Source organism: Macaca fascicularis, chromosome 9 (assembly GCF_037993035.2).
Source record: "Macaca fascicularis isolate 582-1 chromosome 9, T2T-MFA8v1.1".
In the NCBI taxonomy this organism is placed as follows: domain Eukaryota; kingdom Metazoa; phylum Chordata; class Mammalia; order Primates; family Cercopithecidae; genus Macaca; species Macaca fascicularis.
The window spans coordinates 111,876,165-111,899,463 of NC_088383.1; the positions used below are offsets into that span (position 1 = coordinate 111,876,165).

The following is a 23,299-nucleotide window of genomic DNA, read 5'->3' on the forward strand; positions in this document are numbered from 1 at the left end:
GGTGGAAGGTCTCCAGATTCAGAAAACTGTGGTAACTGCAGGGGGTCACAGGATTGGTATTACATTAGGATGGCACATACCAAGGCCCAGTCACCCCAAACAGTGATGGGAACATAATTTCCTATCGGGACCAGTTCCCAGAATTTTGCACCAACACGATCCCATAATTCCATATCTAACATTCCCTTTTCGGAAAACCAAGGACAGTGTTCTTCCACCACCCTGAATAGGGTGCCCATGTTTTCCATGGGTACCTGAGCTCCCCCTGCCCCGGTTTTAACAGGAGTTTAATATAGCAGAGATAAGCATAATGTTTAGACTGTGTGTGACCCATAGTTACCCTGGACAATACACAGACAACTCACCAATCATCAGGGGGCCAAACAAGCCTTTCTGTGGACTGGATCGATGAATGTTTCTCTGCACCTATGAAAGGGAATCGGGTTCCCACATGCACTTAGGAGAAAGAAAACCACATTGGCACACCAGATATTGGGGGAACCCACCCCCAATATTTCAACATACATTATATTTTCCATAAGTGTCGGCCGGCTGAGAAATAAAGAGAGACAGTATAAAGAGACGAATATTATAACTGGGCTGCTGGGGGTGGCATCACATATTGGTAGGACCATGATGCCCGCCTGAGCCTCAAACCGGCAAGTTTTTATTAAGGGTTTCAAAAAGGGGAGAGGGTGCAAGAACAGGGAGTAGGTGCAAAGATCACATGCTTCAAAGGGCAAAAAGCAGAACTACTAATAAGGGTCTAACAAAGATCACATGCTTCTGAGAGAACAGGACAAAGGGCAAAAGCAGAACTACTGATAAGGGTCCCACAAAGATCACAAGGAGAAAGGCAAAAGCAGAACTACAGATAAGGGTCTATGTTCAGCGGTGCACGTATTGTCTTGATAAACATCTTAAACAACAGAAAACAGGGTCTGAGAGCAGAGAACTGGTCTGACTACAAATTTACCAGAGTGGAGTTTTTCCCCACCCTAGTAAGCCTGAGGGTACTGCAGGAGACCAGGGCGTATCTCAGTCCTTAACTGCACAAGACAGACATTCCCAGAGCGGCCATTTATAGATCTTCCCCCAGGAATGCATTAGTTTCCCAGGGCATTAATATTAATATTAATATTCCTTGCTAGGAAAAGAATTTAGCGATATCTTCCCTACTCGCACATCTGTTTATAGGCTCTCTGCAAGAAGGAAAATATGGCTCTTTTGCCTGACCCCACAGGCAGTCAGACCTTATGGTTGCCTTTCCTTTTTCCCTAAAAATCACTATTATTCTGTTCTTTTTCAAGGTGCACTGACTTCATATTGTTCAAACACATGTTTTACAATCAATTTGTACAGTTAACACAATTATCACAGTGGTCCTGAGGTGACATACATCCTCAGCTTATGAAGATAACAGGATTAAGAGATTAAATAAAGACAGGCATAAGAAATTATAAAAGTATTATTTGGGAACTGATAAATGGCCATATTAAAATGAAATATTGACAATTTATGTTCCTCTGCCGTGGCTCCAGCCAGTCCCTCCGTTCGGGGTCCCTGACTGCCTGCAACTCTAGCGTCCTGACAGTCATGGTAACAGTGACATTGAAGGTGGGAGCTCCATCGCTGCTCTTGGTACAAAGATGGGTCAGTTCTCCATCCTGCAGCAGTGGGTTTCGGATCACAGAACATTTCTGGCCCCCAAGTGTCACTCCATTTGCAAAAAAAACTTGACCAGTCTTTGCCAATCAGTACATCAGCCTCAGCTGGCCAGATGTTGACAAAGGTTTTCCCAGGGATGGTGGCCTGGATGGAAGGCAAGTCCTTGTAGCCCACAATGGCTGCGTCCTACAGGTCCCTTCCACCACGAGGTTGTCGATGTGGGTGTTCCACCCTGCTGTGGGCTGCTTGTGGCACTGCTGTCACCTCACGGGCAGGTAGGGGAGGTGGAGAGCTCAGGGCATGCACTGTGGTTGGGACCGCTGCTCTGCTAGCTGTGCAGAAGCCCTCATACAGCCACTTCTAGGAAGTGACCATTTTAAGCATTTATTTGAAATCGATATTTTTCACTGTATTGATCCAAATGACTTCAAGCATAAAAGAATGGACAGATCAATTTTATTTGTTTACAAAAAGGAAAATGTGGCCAGTCATGGCCAAGGTTAACAAAACAAAGGGCAAAGCTTAACTGGCTGAGTGTGGACTCCAATCATTGGAAAGACTGGGAAGATGATTCAGATGAAGCCATGTCTGATTTTGATCATTTCTCTGAGATGATGAACAATATGGGTGGTGAAGAAGATGTAGATTTAGCAGATGGAGCAGACGATCATTCACAAGACAGTGATGATGAAAAAATGCCTGATCTGGAGTAAGGAATATTGTCATTATCTGGATTTTGAGAAAGAAAAATAACTTCTCTGCAAGATTTCATAATTGAGAGAATTCCTGAGTTGATAGATCTAAAGACAGATGCTGTATTTGCTTACTTTAACCCATTTTTCAACCTGTTTGTTCTTTAAAAGGCCTCACTAAGGGTTGGTATGTACCACTGTATGGGGCAATTTTCAGTCAGCTAAGGCAATAACCTTATGCATGAACACTTCCCAGACTTCCATGAAGCTGTTGAAGTCCTAGGCAATTGATGCAGCAGTTGTGATAAATACATACATCTCACCTAAGTCTCCTTTTCTTCATAACATAGATACTGACATGATAGAAAGCACTCAGCTTAGGGAAAGAGAACTAAATTTTAGATTATAGGACATGGATTCAAAAGTGGCTGGAACAAATTGGCTGACATCTTACTGGTAACCTGCTATTCCTCTTGTGTTGTTCTTCAGGATTATTCCACTAAAGCTTACCTTTCAAAAAATTTACCTCTCAGGCTGGGCGCAGTGCCCCACGCCTATAATCCCAGCACTTTGGGAGGCTGATGCGGGCAGATCACATGAGGCCAGGAGTTTGAGACCAGCCTGACCAACATGCCAAAACCCCGTCTCTACTAAAAATACATAAATTAGCCGGTCATGGTGGTGTGCATCTGTAATCCCAGGTACTTGGGCGGCTGAGGTAGAAGAATTGCTTGAACCTGGGAGGTGGAGGCTGCAGTGAGCTGAGATCACGCCACTGCACTCCAGCCTGGGTGACAGAGTAAGACTCCGTCTCAAAAAAAAAAAAAAAAAAAAAAAAAAAAATTGATATTACCAGATGAAATCACAGCCCCAAGGTAGTGGACATTCTTGGTGTCAATCATTATAGAAGAGAAGGGCCAACAAGGAGTTGTTAGTTGAGGCTCACAGAGGTGGGAGATGGCATCTGTCCTTGCCTCTGGGAGTGGTCTGTCTGCAGGTTCAGTGAGGACTGAAGTGAAGGCTGCTGGAATTAGGCAGGAAGGCACAGGTAGGGGGCCTCATGATGAAGAAGAGCTGGCCAGGCCTCGTAAGTCAGACTGCCTGGTTGCCCATTACTCAGAATTTTCAAATGTTGTTCAGATTTTTAAGGCCATTTGCAGCCAGGGGTATGGGCTGGGATGAAACCCATGAGAAACTTTCATGAAAGAAAGGGGAGTTGAGGTAGGCCTTGAAGGAGAGCTAGGACTGATGCAGGACAGTCAGGCAAACCTTAAACTGGGGCTTAGCCCAGGCAGGTTCTTGGCTTCACCCAAGAAAGAATTCCAGGGCAAGCTGGTGGTGGTAGCCAGCAAGCAGCAGTGCACAGAGCAGCAGAGGTGCTGCTCCTCGTGGAGCAGGGCTACTCAGGGGTAGTGTGCCCAAAGTCACAGCTCAGAGGCAGAGCTGCACTCATATTTACAGCCACTTTTAATTATATGCAAATTAAGGGGTGGTTATATAGAAATTTCTAGGATGAGGTAGTAATTTTCAGGCCATCAAGTTATTGCCATGGAAAGGGGTGTTAATATCTGGGTGTTGCCAAGGCAATGGTAAAGTGACATGGCACACTGGTGGGTGTGTCTTATGGAAAGCTGCTTCTGCCCTGGACCTGGTTTTTTTTTGAGATGGAACCTCACTTTGTTGCCCAGGCTGGAGTGTATTGGTACGATCTTGGCTCACTGCAACCTCCGCCTCCCATGTTCAAGCGATTCTCATGCCTCGGCCTCCCAAGTAGCTGGGACTACAGGCACACACCATCACACCGGCTAATTTTTGTATTTTAGTAGAGACAGGGTTTCGCCATGTTGCCAGGGCGGTCTTGAACTCCTGAGCTCAGGCAATCTGCCTGCGTCAGCCTCCCAAAGTGTAAGGATTACAGGCGTGAGCCACTGTGCCCAGCCTGCGCCAGATCTGTTTAACTGGTCCTGAATTTGGTCTGGTGTCTGAGCCCTGCCTCCAGAGTAGAGTTCACCTTCCTGAGTCCAGTCCCACCTCCTGCCTCACAACTGTTAGGTAGAGATGTGAAGGAGTAGGGAGAGAAGGGTGTTGCTGGAAGGGAGAGTAGCAGAGGCTGGAAGGAGCATGGCATGAGGGAAATGGTGATGGCCTTAGCTGAAAAGATGAAGAGGTGTGTTGTGGGGGATCCCTGAGAAAGATCTGAGATGTACACTGAATCAGGCTCTGGAGCCCTGGAATAGAAGGGTATAAAGGGTATAGGGAGGCTGTAGGAGCTATTGAGAGCACTGCAGCAGGGAGCAGCAAGATGACAGTGGTGTCTTAGGAGGGTGAAATTGGTGCTGGTGCATGGGGTAGACTGGATGAGGAGATCGTGTGTAAAGCCTGAGAGCTGGACTGACAAGTGGAGAGGCCTGAATCCTAAGATCCAGGCAGGGGCCTCAGTGGGGTCAACCAGCTGGTAGGGAAATATGAATGGCTACTTTCTACTCCTACAGTGACTGCCAAGCCGACCTTCTGATATTTCACCCCAATCACAAATAAGAAACGGGAATTAAAAAAAACACACACACACACAAAATGTGTTGCTTCACACCCTCACCACCATATTATAAAAGTTATACATCATTGCAGAAATCTGGAAAATGCAAATTACTAAAAATAAATATTTTTAAAATGTATTTTTTAACCTAAACGAGGCTGTATTGCATTTTTTGGCATGAATAGTTTTCTATAACTTTCCTATTATTATTTCTCTTTCTTCTCTTTTGACAATGTCTGTCTTCTTTTTTATGTTTTTATTTTTAGACGGAGTCTCACTCTGTTACTCAGGTTGGCGTGTAGTGGCGTGATCTTGGTTGACTGCAACGTCTGCCTCCTGGGTTCAAGTGATTCTCCTGCCTCAGCCTCCTGTGTAGCTGGGACTACAGATGCGCGCCACCATGCCTGGCTAATTTGTGTATTTTTAGTAGAGATGGGGTTTCACCATGTTGGCCAGGCTGGTCTCAAGCTCCTGACCTCAGGCGACCTACCCACCTCGGTCTGGGATCGCAGGCGTGAGCCATTGTGCCCAGCCTCTTTTGACAATGTCTTTCTATATTGCCCAGGCAGGACTCAAACTCCTGAATGATTGATTTTCAGAAGTGAAGGGGCAGATCCTGATTGTTTGGTTTGCAAAAGGGGGTTCACTGAGGTGAGCTGTCATAAACTGATCAAACAGATTTCTTTTTTCTGCTTATTTTCTTTCTTTTTTTTTTTGAGACAGGGTCTGGCTCTGTCATTTAGCCTGAATGCAGTGGTGCAATCACGGCTCACTTCAGCCTTGACTTCCTGGGTTCAGGTGATCCTCCCACCTCAGCCTCCCAAGTAGCTGGGACTACAGGCGAATACCTTCACGCTCAGCTAATTTTTGAACTTTTCATAGAGATGGGGTTTCACCACAATCCCCAAGCTGGTCTTGAATTCCTGAGCTCCAATGATCCTCCCTACTTGGCCTCCCAAAGTGCTGGGATTACCAGTGTGAGCCACTGCGCCCAGCTGAACAGATTTCAAATGAGTTCTAGTAATATATTAGTTTTCTACTACTACATTACCATGAATATTACCACAAACTCTGTGGCTTAAAACAACACACCTGTATTATCTTACAGTCTTGGTGGGTTAGGAACCTAAGTACAGTTTCTCTGGGCCATCTACTTAGCATCTCACAGGCTGCAGTAAAGGTGTGGGCCAAGGATGGGTTTCATCTGAAGGCTCTACTGAGGAAGAATCTGCTTCCTATGTGCCTGGTTGTTAGCAGAATTCAGTTCCTTTTGATTGCTGGACAGAAGAGCTTTTTTTTTTTTTCGCTGGCTGTCAGCTGGAGGCCCAGAGGTAGGTGACTAGATGGTACTTGCAGTTCCTTATCACGTGGAGCTCTCCAACATGGCCACTCGCTTACTCACAGCCGGCAAGAGAGAGAGGCTCCAGCAAGATGAGGGGAATGGTGATGTAACATGTAATCTTATGTAACAACATCATGTGTTTCTTATCACCTATACATACACAATCGATTAGAAGCAAATCAAACATCATGACCACACACAAGAGGATCACACAAGAGTGAGAACACCAGGAGGTGGGGTCAAAAGTTATTACCCTCAGGGGCCATTCTGTCCACCACAGGTAGCTACTACTTGTTACCATGGCTATAGAACAGTCCATCTTTTCCTAAGTTTGTGGATGTGGAGCAACTGGAGTGGTATACACGGCTATTGGAAATGTAAAATGTTAAACCACTTTGGAAAACGGTTTGGCAGTTTCTTGAAAACGTAAACACCATATGATCCAGTCATTCCACTACTAGATATTTACCCGAGAGAAATGAAAACAACCCACATAAAGACTTGTGTACAAATGTTCATAGCAGAATATTCATAATATTAGAAAAGAAGAGGCCAGGTGGAAAAGAAGAGGCTCACGCCTGTAATCCCAATAGTTTGGGAGGGCAAGGCAGGAAAATCACTTGAGCCCAGGCAACATAGGGAGACCCTGTCTTTACAGAAAAAATTGTAAAAATTAGCCAGTCATGGTGGCATGAGCCTGTAGTTTCAGCTCTTCTGGAGGCTGAGGTGGGAGCATTGCTTGAGCCTGGGAGCCTGAGCTGTGGTCATGTCATGCACTCCAGCCTGGATGACAGAGGAGTGACCCTGTCTCAAAAACAGCAATGACAAAAACCAAAACCAAAAAACAACAAAACAAAAACCCAAAAATGGAAACAACCCAAGTGTCCATCAACAAGAGAGTAAATAAACACAGTGAGAACTAACCATGCAGTGGAATATTTCTCAGCAATAAAAATGAACAGGTTAGTTATATGCACAACAACATAGATGACTGTCAAATCATCATGCTGCAAGAATGAAGCCAGACAAGAAAAGGCCCCCCTCCCTACCAAAAATCCTGTATGATGCTATTTATTTGCCATTCTAGAAATGCAAATTAATCTATAGTTCCCAAAAGCAGGGCAGTTGTTGCCTGGGGTGAGACAGAGAAGGAGAGATGGACTTTAAAGGGCACTTGGAAACTTCTGAGGGTGACAAAATGTTTTGCTTTTTTTTTTTTTTTTTTAATTGAGACAAGGGGCCAGGCTTGGTGGCTCATGCCTGTATCCCAGCACTTTGGGAGGCCGAGGAGGGCGAATCACGAGGTCAGGATTTCAAGACCAGCCTGGCCAACATGGTGAAACCCCGTCCTTATTAAAAATACAAAAATTAGCCAGGCGCGATGGTGCATGCCTGTAGTCCCAGCTACTTGGGAGGCTGAGGCAAAAGAATCGCTTGAACCCAGAAGGCGGAGGTTCAGGTGAGCCGAGATCATACCAGTGTACTCCAGCCTGGGTGACAGAGCACGACAAAATAAAATAAATAAAATAAAATAAAAATAAATAAAATAAAATAAAAATAAATAAATAAATAATAAAATGAGACAAGTTATCGCTATGTTGCCCAGGCTGCTGATATTGAACTCCTGGCCTCAAGCAATCCTTCTGCCTCGGCTTCCCAAAGTGCTGGGAATACAGGCATGAGCTACTGCACTCACCCTGTTCTGTATCTTAATGGTGGTAGTGGTTCACAGGTGTATACATCTGTCACACTCATCAAATCGGACACTTTAAAGAATGCAGTTATTGTACAGGCTGGGCGTGGCGGCTCACGCCTATAATCCCAGCACTTTGGGAGGCCAAGGCAGGTGGATCACCTGAGGTCAGGAGTTCAAGACTAGCCTGGCCAACATGGTGAAATCTGTCTCTACTAAAAATACAAAAATTAGCCGGGCGTGGTAGTGGGCACCTGTAATCCCAGCTACTCGGGAGGCTGAGGCAGGAGAATCGCTTGAATCAGGGAGGCAGAGGTTGCACTGAGCTGAGGTCGTGCCACTGCACTCCAGCCTGGGTGACAGAGCAACGCTCCATCTCAAAAAATAATGTAGTTATTGTACATAAATTATAACATAAATTCATGCACATAAACTCAATAAAGTTTATTAAGGACAAAAAGTAAATAGTAAATGAGATTCAACATACACATATGAATCCAGACACTTGGAAGTGGAAGTAATGCTGATATTGAATACAGGTAATTTTGAACAAATTTTTCAATGTAATAACATTCTCACATCTTTTATTAATTAACTAAAAAAGAAATGGAGCTACTTGAAGTATTTTTTTTTTTTTGAGACAGTGTTTTACTCTGTTGCCCAGGTTGGAATACAGTGGCACGATCTTGGCTCACTGCAACCTCCGCCTCTCGGGTTCAAGAAATTCTCCTGCATCAGCCTACCACGTAGCTGGGACTATAGGTGCCCACCACCACGCTCGGCTAATTTTTGTATTTTTAGTAGAGACAGGAATCCACCATGTTGGGCAGGCTGGTCTCGAACTCCTGACCTCAGGTGATCCTCCCGCCTTGGCCTCCCAAAGTACTGGGATTACAGGCCTAAGCCATGGTGCCCGGCCTACTTGAAATATTTTACATATTAATTCACTTACAAGGTAGTTACCATCAGTTTGGTATTAATAGAATAAAGAGGTTATTTATCAATAAAAATTACTAGTGACACTGAGCATTTTTCACATTTAGCAGCCAGTTGATTTTTTTTTTTTTTAATTGCCTATTTGTGACTTTTGCCAATTTTTCTATTAGATTGGTCTTCTTTCTTCATTTGTTTACAGGCCTATCTGCCTGATCAGCCTGGGAGCTCCACAGAGACAAGAACTGTATTTCATTTATTTCTCTATCCCCAGCCTAGTACAGTGTCTGGTATTTAGTTCATGAAATGTTTTGTTAAAATTGAACGAAATGAGGCCAAGTGCAGTGGCTCATGCCTGTAATCCCACCATTTTGGGAGGCCAAGGCCGGTGGATCATTTGACGTCAGGAATTTGAGACCAGCCTGTCCAACATGGTGAAACCCTATCTCTACTAAAAATACAAAAATTAACCGGGCCTGGTGGCAAGTGCCTGTAATCCCAGCTACTCGGGAGGCTGAGACAGGAGAATCACTTGAACTCAGGAGGCGGATGTTGTAGTGAGCTGAGATTGAGCCACTGCACTCCAGCCTGGGCAACAAAGCGAGACTCTGTTTAAAAAAAAAATAGTAAAAAAATAAAAAATAAAACGAGACAAGTTATTGCTATGTTGCCCAGGCTGCTGATACTGAACTCCTGGCCTGAAGTGACCCTTCTGCCTCGGCCTCCCAAAGTGCTGGGACTACAGGCGTGTCACCATGTTGGATAGGTTGGCCTCGAACTCCTGACCTCAAGTGATCCACCTTGGCCTTTTAAAGTATTGGGATTACAGGCATGAGCCACCATGCCTGGCCCCTTTTTGCAATTAATCAAAAAAAGGCCTAGGTTAAAAAAAAAAATTATATATATATATATATATGAATGGAATGATATTCTCATAACCCCTTGGAAACATTACTTCTGTTTAACAGATGAGGAATGTAAGACACACAGGCTGAGTAATTTGCAGCCACACACTGCCAAATGGTAGCACTGGGACTGTAATCTGGGCCTTCTGATTCTTTTTATTTATTTGTATTAATTTAATTTTTTTTTAATAGATGGGGTCTCGCTATGTTGCCCAGGGTGGTGTGGAACTCTAAGGCTCAGGTGATCCTCCTGTCTGGGCCTCTCAAAGTGTTGGGATTACAGGCGTGAGCCACCATGCCCTGCCGCAGGCTTTCCGATTCTAAACCATAGATTCAATGAAATTGTCCTCCATTCCCTCCAGAGATGTTTGCCTGGACCCTGTTTTCCTCAGGATATCAATGAATAGTTCATGAGTTTTGTGAGTGAAGGTCAACTTCCATCAGGCGCATGCGTCCCTTCCTTTTCCCATGGAGGAAGACACCTCTTTTCCTTCCGCTTTGCTTGTTTTTTGGCCCCCGCGACTCACCATCGCCAGTGCGGAGGCGTTCGCTAGTTGAAATGATGGCGACTGGAACGCCAGATTCTCAAGCGCGATTCGGTCAGTCCGTGAAGGGGCTTCTCACGGAGAAGGTGACCACCTGTGGTACTGACGTCATCGCGCTCACCAAGCAGGTGCTGAAGGGCTCCCGGAGCTCCGAGGTGAGCTGGGAGTGGACTGTCCCGGCCTGATAGTCCGGGGAGTCGCACCCTTTCGTTGCTGTGGGAAGGAGGTCGCGTTGCAGCCTGGGAATTGTATGCTGTGAAGTACTCGCTATGAGTAGGTCGTCTTCGCGAAGGCGCGCGTTGAATTCTGGGGTGTGTAGTCTCTTTGGTTAGGGATAGTGCGTGAGGGTGGGAGGAAGAAACGATGCCCTGGGAACCTGTCCTTTATTATTTATTTATTTATTTATTTATTTATTTATTTATGTTGTTGTTGTTGTTGTTGTTACGAAGTCTCGCATTCTGGGGTGTGTAGTCTCTTTGGTTAGGGATAGTGCGTGAGGGTGGGAGGAAGAAACGATGCCCTGGGAACCTGTCCTTTATTATTTATTTATTTATTTATTTATTTATGTTGTTGTTGTTTTGTTGTTGTTGTTACGAAGTCTCGCATTCTGGGGTGTGTAGTCTCTTTGGTTAGGGATAGTGCGTGAGGGTGGGAGGAAGAAACGATGCCCTGGGAACCTGTGCTTTACTTTTTATTTATTTATTTATTTATTTATTTATTTATTTATTTATGTTGTTGTTGTTGTTGTTGTTGTTGTTACGAAGTCTGGCTCTGTCTCCCAGGCTGGAGTGCAGTGGCGCGATCTCGGTTCACGCCATTCTGCGTCAGCCTCCCGAGTAGCTGGGACTACAGGCGCCCGCCACCTTGCCCGGCTGATTTTTTGTATTTTTAGTAGAGACGGGGTTTCATCGTATTAGCCAGGATGGTCTCGATCTCCTGACCTCGTGATCCGCCCGCCTCGGCCTCCCAAAGAGCTGGGATTACAGGCGTGAGCCACCGCGCCCGGCCGGGAACCTGTGCTTTAAAACAGAGCTGTTTGGGAGGCCGAGGCGGGCGGATCACCTGGGGTAGTGAGTTCGAGACTAGCCTGACAATCATGGAGAAACCCCCGTCTCTAGTTAAAAAAAAAAAATTAGCCAAGCGTGGTGGCGCAAGCCTGTAATCCCAGTTACTGGGGAGGTTGAGGCAGGAGAATTGCTTGAACCTGGGAGGCGGAGGTTCCGGTGAGCCGAGGTTGCGCCATTGCACTCCAGCCTGGGCAACAAGAGCGAAACTCCGTCTAAAACAAACAAACAAACAACAACAACAACAACAACAAAAGCCAGAGAGAGGCAGGGCGCCGTGGCTCACGCCTGTAATCCCAGCACTTTGGGAGGCCGAGGCGGGTGGATCACGAGGTCAGGAGATGGAGACCATCCTGGCTAACACGGTGAAACCCCTCTCTACTAAAAATACAAAAAAAAAAAAAAAAAAAAGGCCAGGCGTGGTGGCGGGCGCCTATAATCGCAGCTACTCAGGAGGCTGAGGCAGGAGAATAGATTGAACCAGGGAGGCGGAGGTTGCAGTGAGCCAAGATTGTGCCACTGCACTCCAGCTTGGGTGACAGAGAACAAGACCCTGTCTCAAAAATATATACATGTATATGTATATATATTATATTTTCAACTAGAGGTGTTTATTGTTAACCACCTATAAATATTGAACATATTCATCATAAACGTACATTTATTTAGCATTTTATATGTGCTGGACACTTGTCTTTTATGGAGTTTAATTCATGAAGTCTTTAGAATGACTAATTGAAGGCAATACTTTTCCTTTTCTTTTTTTGAGACGGAGTCTAGCTCTGTTGCCAGGCTGGAGTGTAGTGGCCTGATTTTGGCTCACTGCAACCTCTGCCTCCTGGGTTCAAGCGATTCTCCTGCCTCAGCCTCCCGAGTAGCTGGGATTACAGGCACACACCACCACGCCCAGCTAATTTTTGTATTCTTAGTAGAGATGGGGTTTCACCATGTTGGCCAGGCTGGTCTAGAACTCTTGACCTCGTGATCCGCCTGCATCAGCCTTCCAAAGTGCTGGAATTACAGGCAGGAGCCACCACGCCCGGCAGCATTGCTTCTTAAACAGTCTCCACATAGCTATTTTGTTTGATTAACTGAGAATTTCATGTGTAAAACACTCATTCCACAGTATTCATTTAACAAATACTTATTGGGTGTCTGCTATGTGCCAGGAACTGCTCTAGGTACAAGGGATAAACTAAATCCCTCTACTTAGGAAGTTTACATTTTAGTGAAGAGACAGACAATAAACAAATGAAACCGAAAAAAATCAGGTGGTGGTAAATCCTGTGAAGCAAAATTAATCTGGGAATAGAGTGTGATGAAAAGGTTAATTTTTGTTTGTTTGTTTTGAGACAAAGGAGGAGTCTTGCTAGCTCTGTCACCCAGGCTAAAGTGCAATGGTGCGATCTCTGCTCACTGCAACCTCCACCTCCTGGGTACAAGTGATTCTCCTGCCTCAGCCTTCTGAGTAGCTGTGATTATAGGCCCCTGCCACCATGCCCTGCTAATTTTTGTGTTTTTAGTAGAGATGGGGTTTCACCATGTTGGCCAGGCTGGTCTCACACTCCTGACCTCAAGTGATCCTTCCCGCCCTGGCCCCCCAATGTGCTGAGATTACAGACATGAGCCACCACACCCGGCGGAAAGGGTTAGTCTTAAACAGATGATCAGGGAAGGGCTCTCTGGGGAGAGAGCCTGTGAGGAGAAACACACGGACATTTGCCCACAGCACAATGAGTGGTTATGACTCATAGGCTTGTCTCTTGGCATGCCTGTGTTTCTGCTCCTCCATTTGAGTTGTGTGCTTAGTGAGGGTCCACTGTGTTTTTTTCTAAATATAATGTGTGTGTGGGCTTGGCACAGTGACTCATGCCTGTAATCCTAACACTTTGGGAGGCCAAGGCAGGATTGCTTAAGCCCAGGAGTTCGAGACCAGCCTGGGCCACATGGTGATATCCGGTCTCTGTAAAAAAAGAAAAAAAAAAAGAATGAAAAAATTTTTTTAAATGTGTGTATGGCACTTACGCTTACAGTTGCAACTATGTAATTTAGTGAAATAATACGAAGAATGATGAAATATGAGTACCAAAAAACAGGGTTGCTATTGCTATGAAAACTAAGTTGAAAATCAGAAACACTTGTTGAAGATGAGTAGCTAAGACAAATTGTTATTGAGTTAATTATGAACAAGTTAATGGTAAAAGCCTGGGAGAAAAATTTGTAGCAATCTAAAAAGATTCTGTAGTGAAGATTGTTCAGGTGTATTCAAGATGTTCTTCCATTTTAAAGAAAGCAAAACTAGAAATCTCAGATATGGCATGTTATGTGTCTGGTCGGTTTATGTAGGAAAGTGATGCAGAATGCCAATGAATATATCAAGGAAAGGCCTTGGCTTTACTTTACAACAGCCCCTGCCTTCAAGGCAACCACAATTCCCATCCAGTCTGTTTTCTAAATGTCTCACAAATCCTTTGTTTCTTTTTTTCTCAGCTACTTCTGTGTTTCAGGCCATCCTCATTGCTTGCTTAGAGTACTGCTATGTCATCCTAACCAATCTCTGTGCCTCATTCCCCACTCTACTGCACCTGCTTACCACATTTCTGAAACAGAAAAATGGATCATGCCATTTTTCTCTAGAATTACACACACAAGATTAATTCTAAACCCTAACTTTTAAGTCTCAGATTAGAAGTCACTTTTAAGAACCTTTCCTGAATACCTACCCCTGTAATCGGTTATCCCTCCTGCCCCACTACATGCTCCCAGAGCAGCCAATGCTTCCCCATCAGCACTTACTGTAAGGTGATTTAAGTGCCTGTGTTCCCTTTGTATCCCCTCCAGATTGTGAGCCCCGTTATCACTCTTAACCGGAGTAAGGGCATATGTTAAACACTCAACAAATGTTTGTTAAATGAATTAAGTGAGTGAAGTAGATTCTGTTAGAACCCTTTTTTTTTCTGCCATCGGTTTGTAAGTCACCATCTCCCATCTATAGGAGTTTGAAGTTTTCCCTTAAAAGTAGCCACAGGAGGAATGCAAAGTGGTACAGCCCTAAAGGAGAGGAATTTGGCAATATGTAGCAAAATTAAAACCCCATAATCACATGAGTCTATCCCAAATACATGCTGGCAAAAAGATGCAAATATATGAGATATTTGTAACAGTAAAAGCTATAAGATGCAAGATATGAGAATTTTTAGTACCACTACTTACTGTGGCAAAAAGACTGGGAACAGCCCCCAAATCCCTCAGCAGATAACTGATTGAATAACTTTATGGTCACCTATAGAGTGTGGTACTCTGCAGTTGTAAAAGAGCAATGGATTCAATAGGAGATAGCAATTGAATATGAGAATCAATATGTGTTGCTGCAGATAGCCCTCAGGGATCTATTGCAAAGTGAAAATATCAAGGTGTAGGCTGGGTGCAGTGGCTCATGCTTGTAATCCTAGCACTTTGGGAGGCCGAAGCAGGCAAATCACTTGAGCCCAGGTGTTTGAAACCAGCTTGGGCAACATGGCAAAAACCCATCTCTACAAAAAAATACCAAAAACTATCTGGGCATGGTGGCGTGCATTTGTAGTCCCAACTACTCTGGAGGCTAAGGTGGAAGATCACCTGAGCCCGGGAGGTCGAGGCTTCAGTGAACAGTGATGGTGCCACTGCACTCCAGCCTAGGTGACAGAGTGAGACCATATCTCAAAAAAAAAAAAAAAAAAATATATATATATATACACACACACACATACACACTCTCACACACACATAGTGTGCAAGGTGTAAACAAGTACACATAGTATGTTACATTTTAAGTAGGAAGGTGGTATGGAGGAAAAGAAATACATGTGTCCATTGTTTAAAAAGGAACAATGGAAAGAAAACCACAAAGCTAATAAAAATAGTTATGCATGAGGCTGGGTGTAGGGGCTCTTACCTATAATCCCAGGCGGGTGGATCACCTGAGGACGGGAGTTTGAGACCAGCCTGGTCAACACAGTGAAACCTTGTCTCTACTGAAAATACAAAAATTAGCTAAGCGTGGTAGCATATACCTATAATCCCAGCTACTCAGGAGGCTGCTGTAGGAGAATCTCTTGAATACGGGATGCAGAGGTTGCAGTAAGCCAAGATCACATCACCACACTCCAGCCTGGGTGACAGAGTGAGACCCTGTCTCAAAAAAATGAAAATTAAAAAATAAAAAAAATAACTATGCATGTGGGGGAGGGAACAGGGAAAGAAAGGGACCAAGACGGAAAGTCCTATTTTATTGTTTTGACTTTAGACGTCCAGAAAGGGTTACTAACTTTAAAACTTATAAATAAAGTTGCCCTGGGTAGGGGAAGAAATCTGGCAATCCTAGTTACTTTGAAATCACGCCACCCTTTCCACGAGAGTCTCCCTGACCCAGGAGAACAGGGAAGGGCTGGTAGGATACATATAGCAGTAACTCCTTTTACTTGGCTGGATTTAGGAGCAGGGTGCAGTATTAGGCCAAGAATCTCTGTTGGTCTCTACTTGCCTCTCAGTGGTAATGCAGTCAGCTCTTCCTTGACTGTAGGCCACCCAGTAGAATCCAAGCTCTGCTTTTCTCTTTTGGTCTCAGGACCCATTAAACTCAGTGACCTCATTAAATTCTGCCTGCACATTTCTCCTTTCTTTTCTTTTTCTTTTCTTTTTGTTTTTTTTTGAGACAGAGTCTTACTCTGTTGCCAGGCTGGAGTACAATGGTGCAATCTCAGCTCACTGAAACCTCTGCCTCCCAAGTTCAGGAGATTCTCCTACCTCAGCCTCCTGAGAAGCTGGGATTACAGGCACGTGCCACCATGCCTGGCTGAGTTTTGTAATTTTAGTAGAGAGGTTTTGCCATATTGGCCAGGCTAGTCTTGAACTCCTGATCTCAGGTGATCGCCTGCCTTGGCCTCCGAATGTGCTGGGATTACACGCGTGAGCCGCTGCACCTGGCCATCTCCTTTCTTTTCTTTTTCCCAGCCCTGTCTGGTCATCTTTTATGGAGTGGTTCCCTATTTTAATCCCTGAGCTTCTCCTCATGGCTTCCCCACACCTCCCACTGTTTCTCTTATTCCATTTTTTTTCTTTCTTTCTTTTTTTTTTTTTTTTTTTGAGACAGGGTCTTGCTTTGTCGCCCAGGCCGGCGTACAGTGGTGCGATCTTGGCTCACTGCAACCTTCGCCTCCTGGGTTCAAGCAATTCTCCCACCTCAGCCTCCCGAGTAGCTGGGATTACAAGCGCACGCCACCATGCCCAGCTAACTTGTATTTTTTGGTAGAGATGGGGTTTCACCATGTTGCCCAGGCTGGTCTTAAACTCCTGACCTCAAGTGATCTGCCCACCTCGGCCTCCCGAAGTGCTGTGATTACGGGCATGAGCCACTGCACCTGGCTTTCTCTTATTTCATTTCTAAATGAAATAGCTATATTCCTCTGTTCTTTTCAGCCCATTCTAACTCTTGTGCCTTTACTACTCTCAAACCACCCCAAATCTCAAATCTGCCTTTAAAGAATCAAGAGTCATGTTCTCTCACTGAACTTGTGGTGCCAAAGTTTTTTTGCAGACTTCTCTTAGCATTTAATGAATACACTGTGCCAACAGCTCAGCAGTTAGGAAGCACTTGATTTCTCAGGCGGTGGCCTTTGAAACAGATGTCGGGTCCATGCCAGAACTGCCATAGTGCCAATGAAATGAATTTTCAACATGAACAAATAGAAAATGATCCTCCATTACATTTTGTGTGTTTGTGGTTGTATAGGGTGGAGGAGCGGGAGAGGAGAGAGGGTAGTGGTGGAACAGCTGCAGACAGAAGATTACAGGAAGTTTGGGGATTTTGATTATTACCATTTTATTTTTGTGTTCCAGCTGCTAGGTCAGGCAGCTCGAAACATGGTACTACAGGAAGATGCCATCTTGCACTCAGAAGATGTAAGAAACAACTTTTTTTTTTATTATTTGGGTTTATGTATATAGTTTGTGTGGCCACAGGAAAGTGGAATGTTCTATTTATCTCTCTCTCTTTTATGCAGAGTTTAAGGAAGATGGCAATAATAACAACACATCTTCAATACCAGTGAGTATGCCCCCTCCAGCAACTATTTGCTACAGAATCGTTATCCCTAGTCTGCTTTCATGGCCTTTGTGCTTCAGCGCTTTCCTATGGAGGCCAGAGTGGGAGTAAAGGTGGGGGTGGCCAAGGATGACTTTTCTCAATGGCAGAGATGCCTGAGACTCAGAAGAAGTGGGGGTAAGGGATGCGAATCAGGAGCAGAGTCCACCTTTTATGAACCTCCCCATGTTAAATTGAGGCCTCTTCAGAGAGAGACTGTAAACCCTGTAAAGGCAGGGCCCATGCCAGGACCATGCTAGCACTGTACTTGGCACCTATGAGGCAGTTCATCCGTATTTGATGACTGACTGTGCCCAAGGTTTCTCCTGGGAAGTTGGGTCCTCTACTAGGGAATCAAGTTTAACACACCTATATCCTACATGTTATGTAGGTAACTATGGCACCTGCTACATATAAATCATGTAGGGAATTTTGAAATATAAGATGCCCCCCCTTTCTCCATTATAATTTGCTCTTCATCTTATTTAATGTTGTTATATATTTTATGTACTTGATATTATACTTATGTACCTGTTAGAAATATATGGTTAGGGGCTGGGTGCGGTGGCTCACATCTGTAATCCCAGCACTTTGGGAGGCCGAGGAGGGCAGATCACCTGAGATCAGGAGTTCAAGACCAGCCTGGCCAACATGGTGAAACCCCTCACTACTAAAGATACAAAAAAGTAGCTGAATGTGGTGGTGAGCGCCTGTAATCCCAGCTACTCAGGAGGCTGAGGCATGAGAATTGCTTGAACCTGGGAGGTGGAGGTTGCAGTGAGCGGAGATCGCACCTCTGCACTCTACCCAGGGCGATAAAAGTGAAACTCTGTCTCCAGAAAAAAAAAAGAGGCTGGGCACAGTGGCTCATGCCTGTAATTCCAGCACTTTGGGAGGCTGAGGCGGGCGGATCACCTGAGGTCAGGAGTTCGAGACTAGCCTGGCTAACATGGTGGTGAAACCCCGTCTCTAATAAAAATACAAAAATTAGCTGGGCATGGTGGCACACACCTGTAATCCCAGCTACTCGGGAGGTGGAGGCAGGAGAACTGCTTGAGCCTGGGAGATGGAGGTGGCAGTGAGCTGAGATCAGGCACCACTGCACTCCATCCTGGTGACAGAGTGAGACTGTCTCAAAAAATATATATATATGGTTAGAAATTTCACTCTTTGATATTTAAATAGCTAACATTTGTCATAGTCATTCTTTGGGTATCTACATATTAGGTATGTGACCATTTGATTCCGTATACACAGACTAATTTTAAGCCATGCATGTAGTTTGTTGGACCACATTTCTCACTCTGGGAGAGTGTTACTATCTGTTTAGGTTTAGAATCCATCTTTTCAGCAGCTCTGCACTCAGATAGGAATCCCTGTTCAATAGCACAATCTTAGGATAGGATGGACAGAAATACAGAATGTGACATAAGCTGAAATTTCTTCTGCCTATATGCATATATCTGGTCATAAATGAAATTTCTACTAGTTCACTTATGTGTATTTTCCTCTCTCCTTTTCTGATTTAGGCAAGAAGCTATTCAGAAGAAGTAAGTAACCCCAAAGGTAGAGGAGTAGGGAACCAACTGAAGCAGGCTGGGGGAATTATACTGCTGGGTCCAGGATCAATACAAAACACTGGTTGACATATGCCCTCAAATTGAAATATGCTATGGGATACTCACTTGGGATTTAAAGAATACAGCATATTTCAAAGGTGTGCAGTAACTCAACTCACTGCTATTAATAGTAAAGCTTTCTAAAAGTTACAGGGTATAGAGACCAACCTTAAGAAGCAGAAAATCTTTTACGTTGCTAATATTCATTAAACAGAGTAAATGTGGAAAAACCATTAAACAGCCTTGTTTTCTAAAATGGATTAAATTTGTCCCTTGCAATATTGTTTACATTACTAATTGGCTTTGCAAACCTTTCATCAGAGTTTAAACACTTCTAGAACCCAACTGGACTAATACCAATTTTGATTTACATGCAACAGTATTTATGCATTAAACTACAGATAGCTTATACAGGACAGGTGTAGTGGCTGGCTCATGCCTGTAATTCCAGGACTTTGGAAGGCTGAGGCTGGAGGATTGCTTGAGCCCAGAGTTTGAGATTGCCCTGTGCAGCATTATGAGACTCTGTCTGTGATGAAAAAAAAATTTGTAAATAGTTGTACAAAGATGTCTTTATTATTGCTCATTTCAGATAAACCCTGTCTCTATTCTTATTCTAGTGTGGAACAGTCATCAGATCTACAGGACCAGTTGAATCATCTGTTGAAATAGAATGACATGTAAGAGTGCTGTAGCACTCCTTTGCCTAATGCTGAGGAGTAAATACCTTATACAACCCTCCTCTGGGTTTGGTTTTCTGTTTTCTTCTCCAAAAGTTAAGTTGGAAAAGTTCTGTGTTGATGTACAGTTTCTCCTAAGAAGAAGCGAGGTGGTTGAATTTTGGAGGCACTTCTTGAATCGGACTAACCCATGCTCTTATTGAATTCTTTCAGCTGCTGTGTTTAGTTTGATATTAAAGCAAAATTAAAAGAGCTTTTAGTTTTTCCCATAGAACTTTTAATATGTCAAAAGCTATATTGTCTGAATTGCAGTACTTAAGCAAATACTGAGTAGTGTTTTAAATTCAGAAATAGAGCTTCTATTATGAACACATAACAATGATTTTTTCTCTTAATCATTATTAAGGAAATATTTTAATTTCATGGTCGTATAATGGTGAGAAGTAATACCTGATTGTTTCCTTTTCTGTTCTAGTAACTCAGAGGAGGTATGTGTTTTATTTGTGATAGCAAATTCCTAAATGAACATTAGGCAAGTGGTACCATTATCAGGCCAGCTGCAGCCTCTTGCCTTGACGTGCATTCCTAGAATTTCTTTGTTGCTGTAATTCTTGATTAAGTGACCTTGACTTTGATTTTGTAATTTTGCTAATCATCAGCAAATTCACTTGCATGACGTTACTGCCAAATATGAAGGTAGTTGAATTATTATGAGTGATTGCGGCAGAGGGTTGTGCCATGGTGAAAACTTTGATGTTTGTCTGTGTTCATTGGATCCATCTTTTAAAATGACATTACCATGAGTCTGTGGTCAAACCTGAATATCTTTGTTTAAATTTAAAATGGGACTCTATATTGTTCTAGTTCAGGTCTTCATTTACTAAGCGATTGAGAGAAATCTGACATAAGAAAATATTGTTTTCACTGCTGGAACAAAGAGGAAGTAACAGTGAATCCAATATAGTTCATATTGTTATTGTCCAGTCATCAAGTTAACTAAGCATATCAGATTATGTTTATTTCTCATACATACGGATATTAACTTAAGGTAAAAAAGCTAGATGTGAAGGATCTGAAAAGGCATTAATTTATGTACTAATTCTGTAAATATGTATTAATTGCAGTATTATTAAATACAGATGGATTCAGTTTACCTTTGAAAAGGAAGACCACTAATTTAGAAAACAAAGCTAAGTGCAGTCATTACAAGAAGCAAAGAAATACTTAAGTTGGAAAAAAATTAAAATGAAGGGATGGTCTAAGTTTTCTTCATGCTGGAACAAATATTAAAGAAGCAACAATTGCTTACATTGTATGTGATAAAATATACGTTTCACAATCAAAATTTTAATAGTAAATATAAGATAAAATTTATATTAAATAATGAAAATGTATTTGTACTGAATTTAGTCACTAGAGAACATTGTAACAAAATATATGAAAGAAAAGTAGCCAGAAATGTGAGAACAGGTGGAAATGTATACTTTATTTGATTTTTTTTTTATAGAAATAAACAACATACATAGAATTAAATGGTGATCAAAAACATGGAAAAAAATACTTCGCTAAGTAACGTCTAAGTTGTAGAGGATGTGCTGGAAGATAATATTTTTAAAATAATAAATGTTCAAATGCCATGCAAGAAAATTTATGTGATAATACCAAAGCAATACTATAAGAAAATTATCATGCTTTAAATCTCTGTATTAGGGATAGGGTGGAAATATTTTTGTTTTTTTAAAGGGGTATATAGTTAGAATTTAGAAAGAAATCAAAATGGAAATAATAAAACTAAACAAATTAGAAACAATAAATTAGAAAAAATAAAAAGTATTAAGTAGTTCTTATAGATTAAATTGGTAAAGTGTCAGCTCAGCCAGAAAAGTACAAATTAGTAAATTCATAATTGAATAGGCAATATATAAAATCAATTAGATTTGAACAAAGTTATCAATTTGCTGCTAAAAATTTGATTAATACATGCCCAGCTCCTTATAAAGATAAAAAATTACAAAACTGAAACCTAATGGAGAATATTCCGGATTGGTTATGAGAACCCACAAACTAAGAATAACCAATTAAAATGGCATTTGCTTGTGAAGGCTTTCATGAGACTTTTCCGAACTGTCAAAGAACATACGCTCCTGGCTGGGCGCAGTGGCTCATGCCTGTAATCCTACCACTTTGGGAGGACAAGGCAGGCAGATCACAGGGTCAGGAGTTGGAGACCAGCCTGGCCAACATGGTGAAACCCCATCTCTACTTAAAAAATACAAAAATTAGCCAGGCACGGTGGCACGCGCCTGTAATCCCAGCTACTCGGGAGGCTGAGACAGGAAAATTGCTTGAACCCAGGAGGTGGAGGTTGCAGTGAGCCAAGATCGAGCCACTGCACTCCAGCCTGGGAGGCAGAGCAAGACTGCATCTCAAAAAAAAAAAAAGAACCTACACTCCCAAAATATAGAAAATGATCATAAGACACTAATTCATTTAATGAAGTAAACAGGATTTTCATTTTAAAAATAAAATGACGTAAGAAAGATGATGCAAGAGGATGTAAGATAATATAGGTGATTTTTTTATGAGTATAGATGCAAAAATCCGAATAAAATCTTAAAAAACTGAATAGAGAAATATTTTGAATAATTGCTCATGTAACTCCAGAACTTCAAAGTTGATGTAATAGTTACAAAACACATTACGTTAATAAGTAATAAAATCTTTTATCACTATAATATATACCAAAAAGGCATTTAAAATACACTTTCTATTTCAAAAAAAACTAAACAAAAAGAATTTTTTAAAAGGGTATGTTTTAAAACCCAACATAATATTTGATGAAGAAGAGTCATATAACCCCAGAATATTAGAACTGTATGGGGCCTTAAAAGTTCTTAAATTCTGGTCCCATGTTTTACAGATGAAACAAACACAGCCAGGAAGATGAAATGACTTACCCAAGGTCACTGAGCTTGATGGCAGGTCTTTTGACTACTAGTCTAGCTCTCTGTTACCTGCTGGTTTCCTTATGCATAGAAACGGGTGCCCCCTGTCATTACTAGTCTTCAACATAATACTAAAGAGCTCTTAGAAAGGGAAAATATCTATGGCTGGGTGTGGTGGCTCATGCCTGTAATCCCAGCACTTTGGGAGGCTGAGGCGGACAGATCACGAGGTCAGGAGATCGAGACTACCCTGGCTAACACGGTGAAGCCCCATCTCTACTAAAAATACAAAAAAAAAAAAAAATTAGCTGGGCATAGTGGCAGGCACCTGTAGGCCTAGCTACTCGGGAGGCTGAGGCAGGAGAATGGCGTGAACCTGGGAGGGGAGCTTGTAGTAAGCTGAGATCGTGCCACTGCACTCCAGCTTGGGTCACAGTGCGAGACTCCGTCTCAAAAAAATAGTAATAATAAAAAAGGAACGGATCTTGGAAGTAGCTGAATCCAATCCATTTGCCCCTGCTTCTGCATCTCAGGTGAGCCATCATCCAGTCATTCA

General features: G+C 42.9%; 1 protein-coding gene and 1 long non-coding RNA gene across 2 annotated transcripts; one reads left to right on the plus strand and one right to left on the minus strand.

Annotated features, from left to right (window-relative positions):
• Positions 1-1,301: 1,301 nt before the first annotated feature.
• Positions 1,302-10,555, minus strand: LOC135964916 (uncharacterized). Its single transcript, XR_010577655.2, has 2 exons — positions 10,297-10,555; positions 1,302-2,372 (listed from the first exon to the last, which is right to left on the minus strand). It is a non-coding gene; the product is annotated as an uncharacterized lncRNA (long non-coding RNA).
• BORCS7 (BLOC-1 related complex subunit 7) lies at positions 10,304-21,445 on the plus strand. The gene is made up of 5 exons (XM_005566325.4): positions 10,304-10,469; positions 17,256-17,318; positions 17,420-17,463; positions 19,029-19,049; positions 19,739-21,445. Exons 1-5 carry the CDS (start codon positions 10,329-10,331, stop codon positions 19,788-19,790), a joined length of 321 nt encoding a protein of 106 aa, XP_005566382.2. The 5' UTR covers positions 10,304-10,328; the 3' UTR covers positions 19,791-21,445.
• Positions 21,446-23,299: the final 1,854 nt, after the last annotated feature.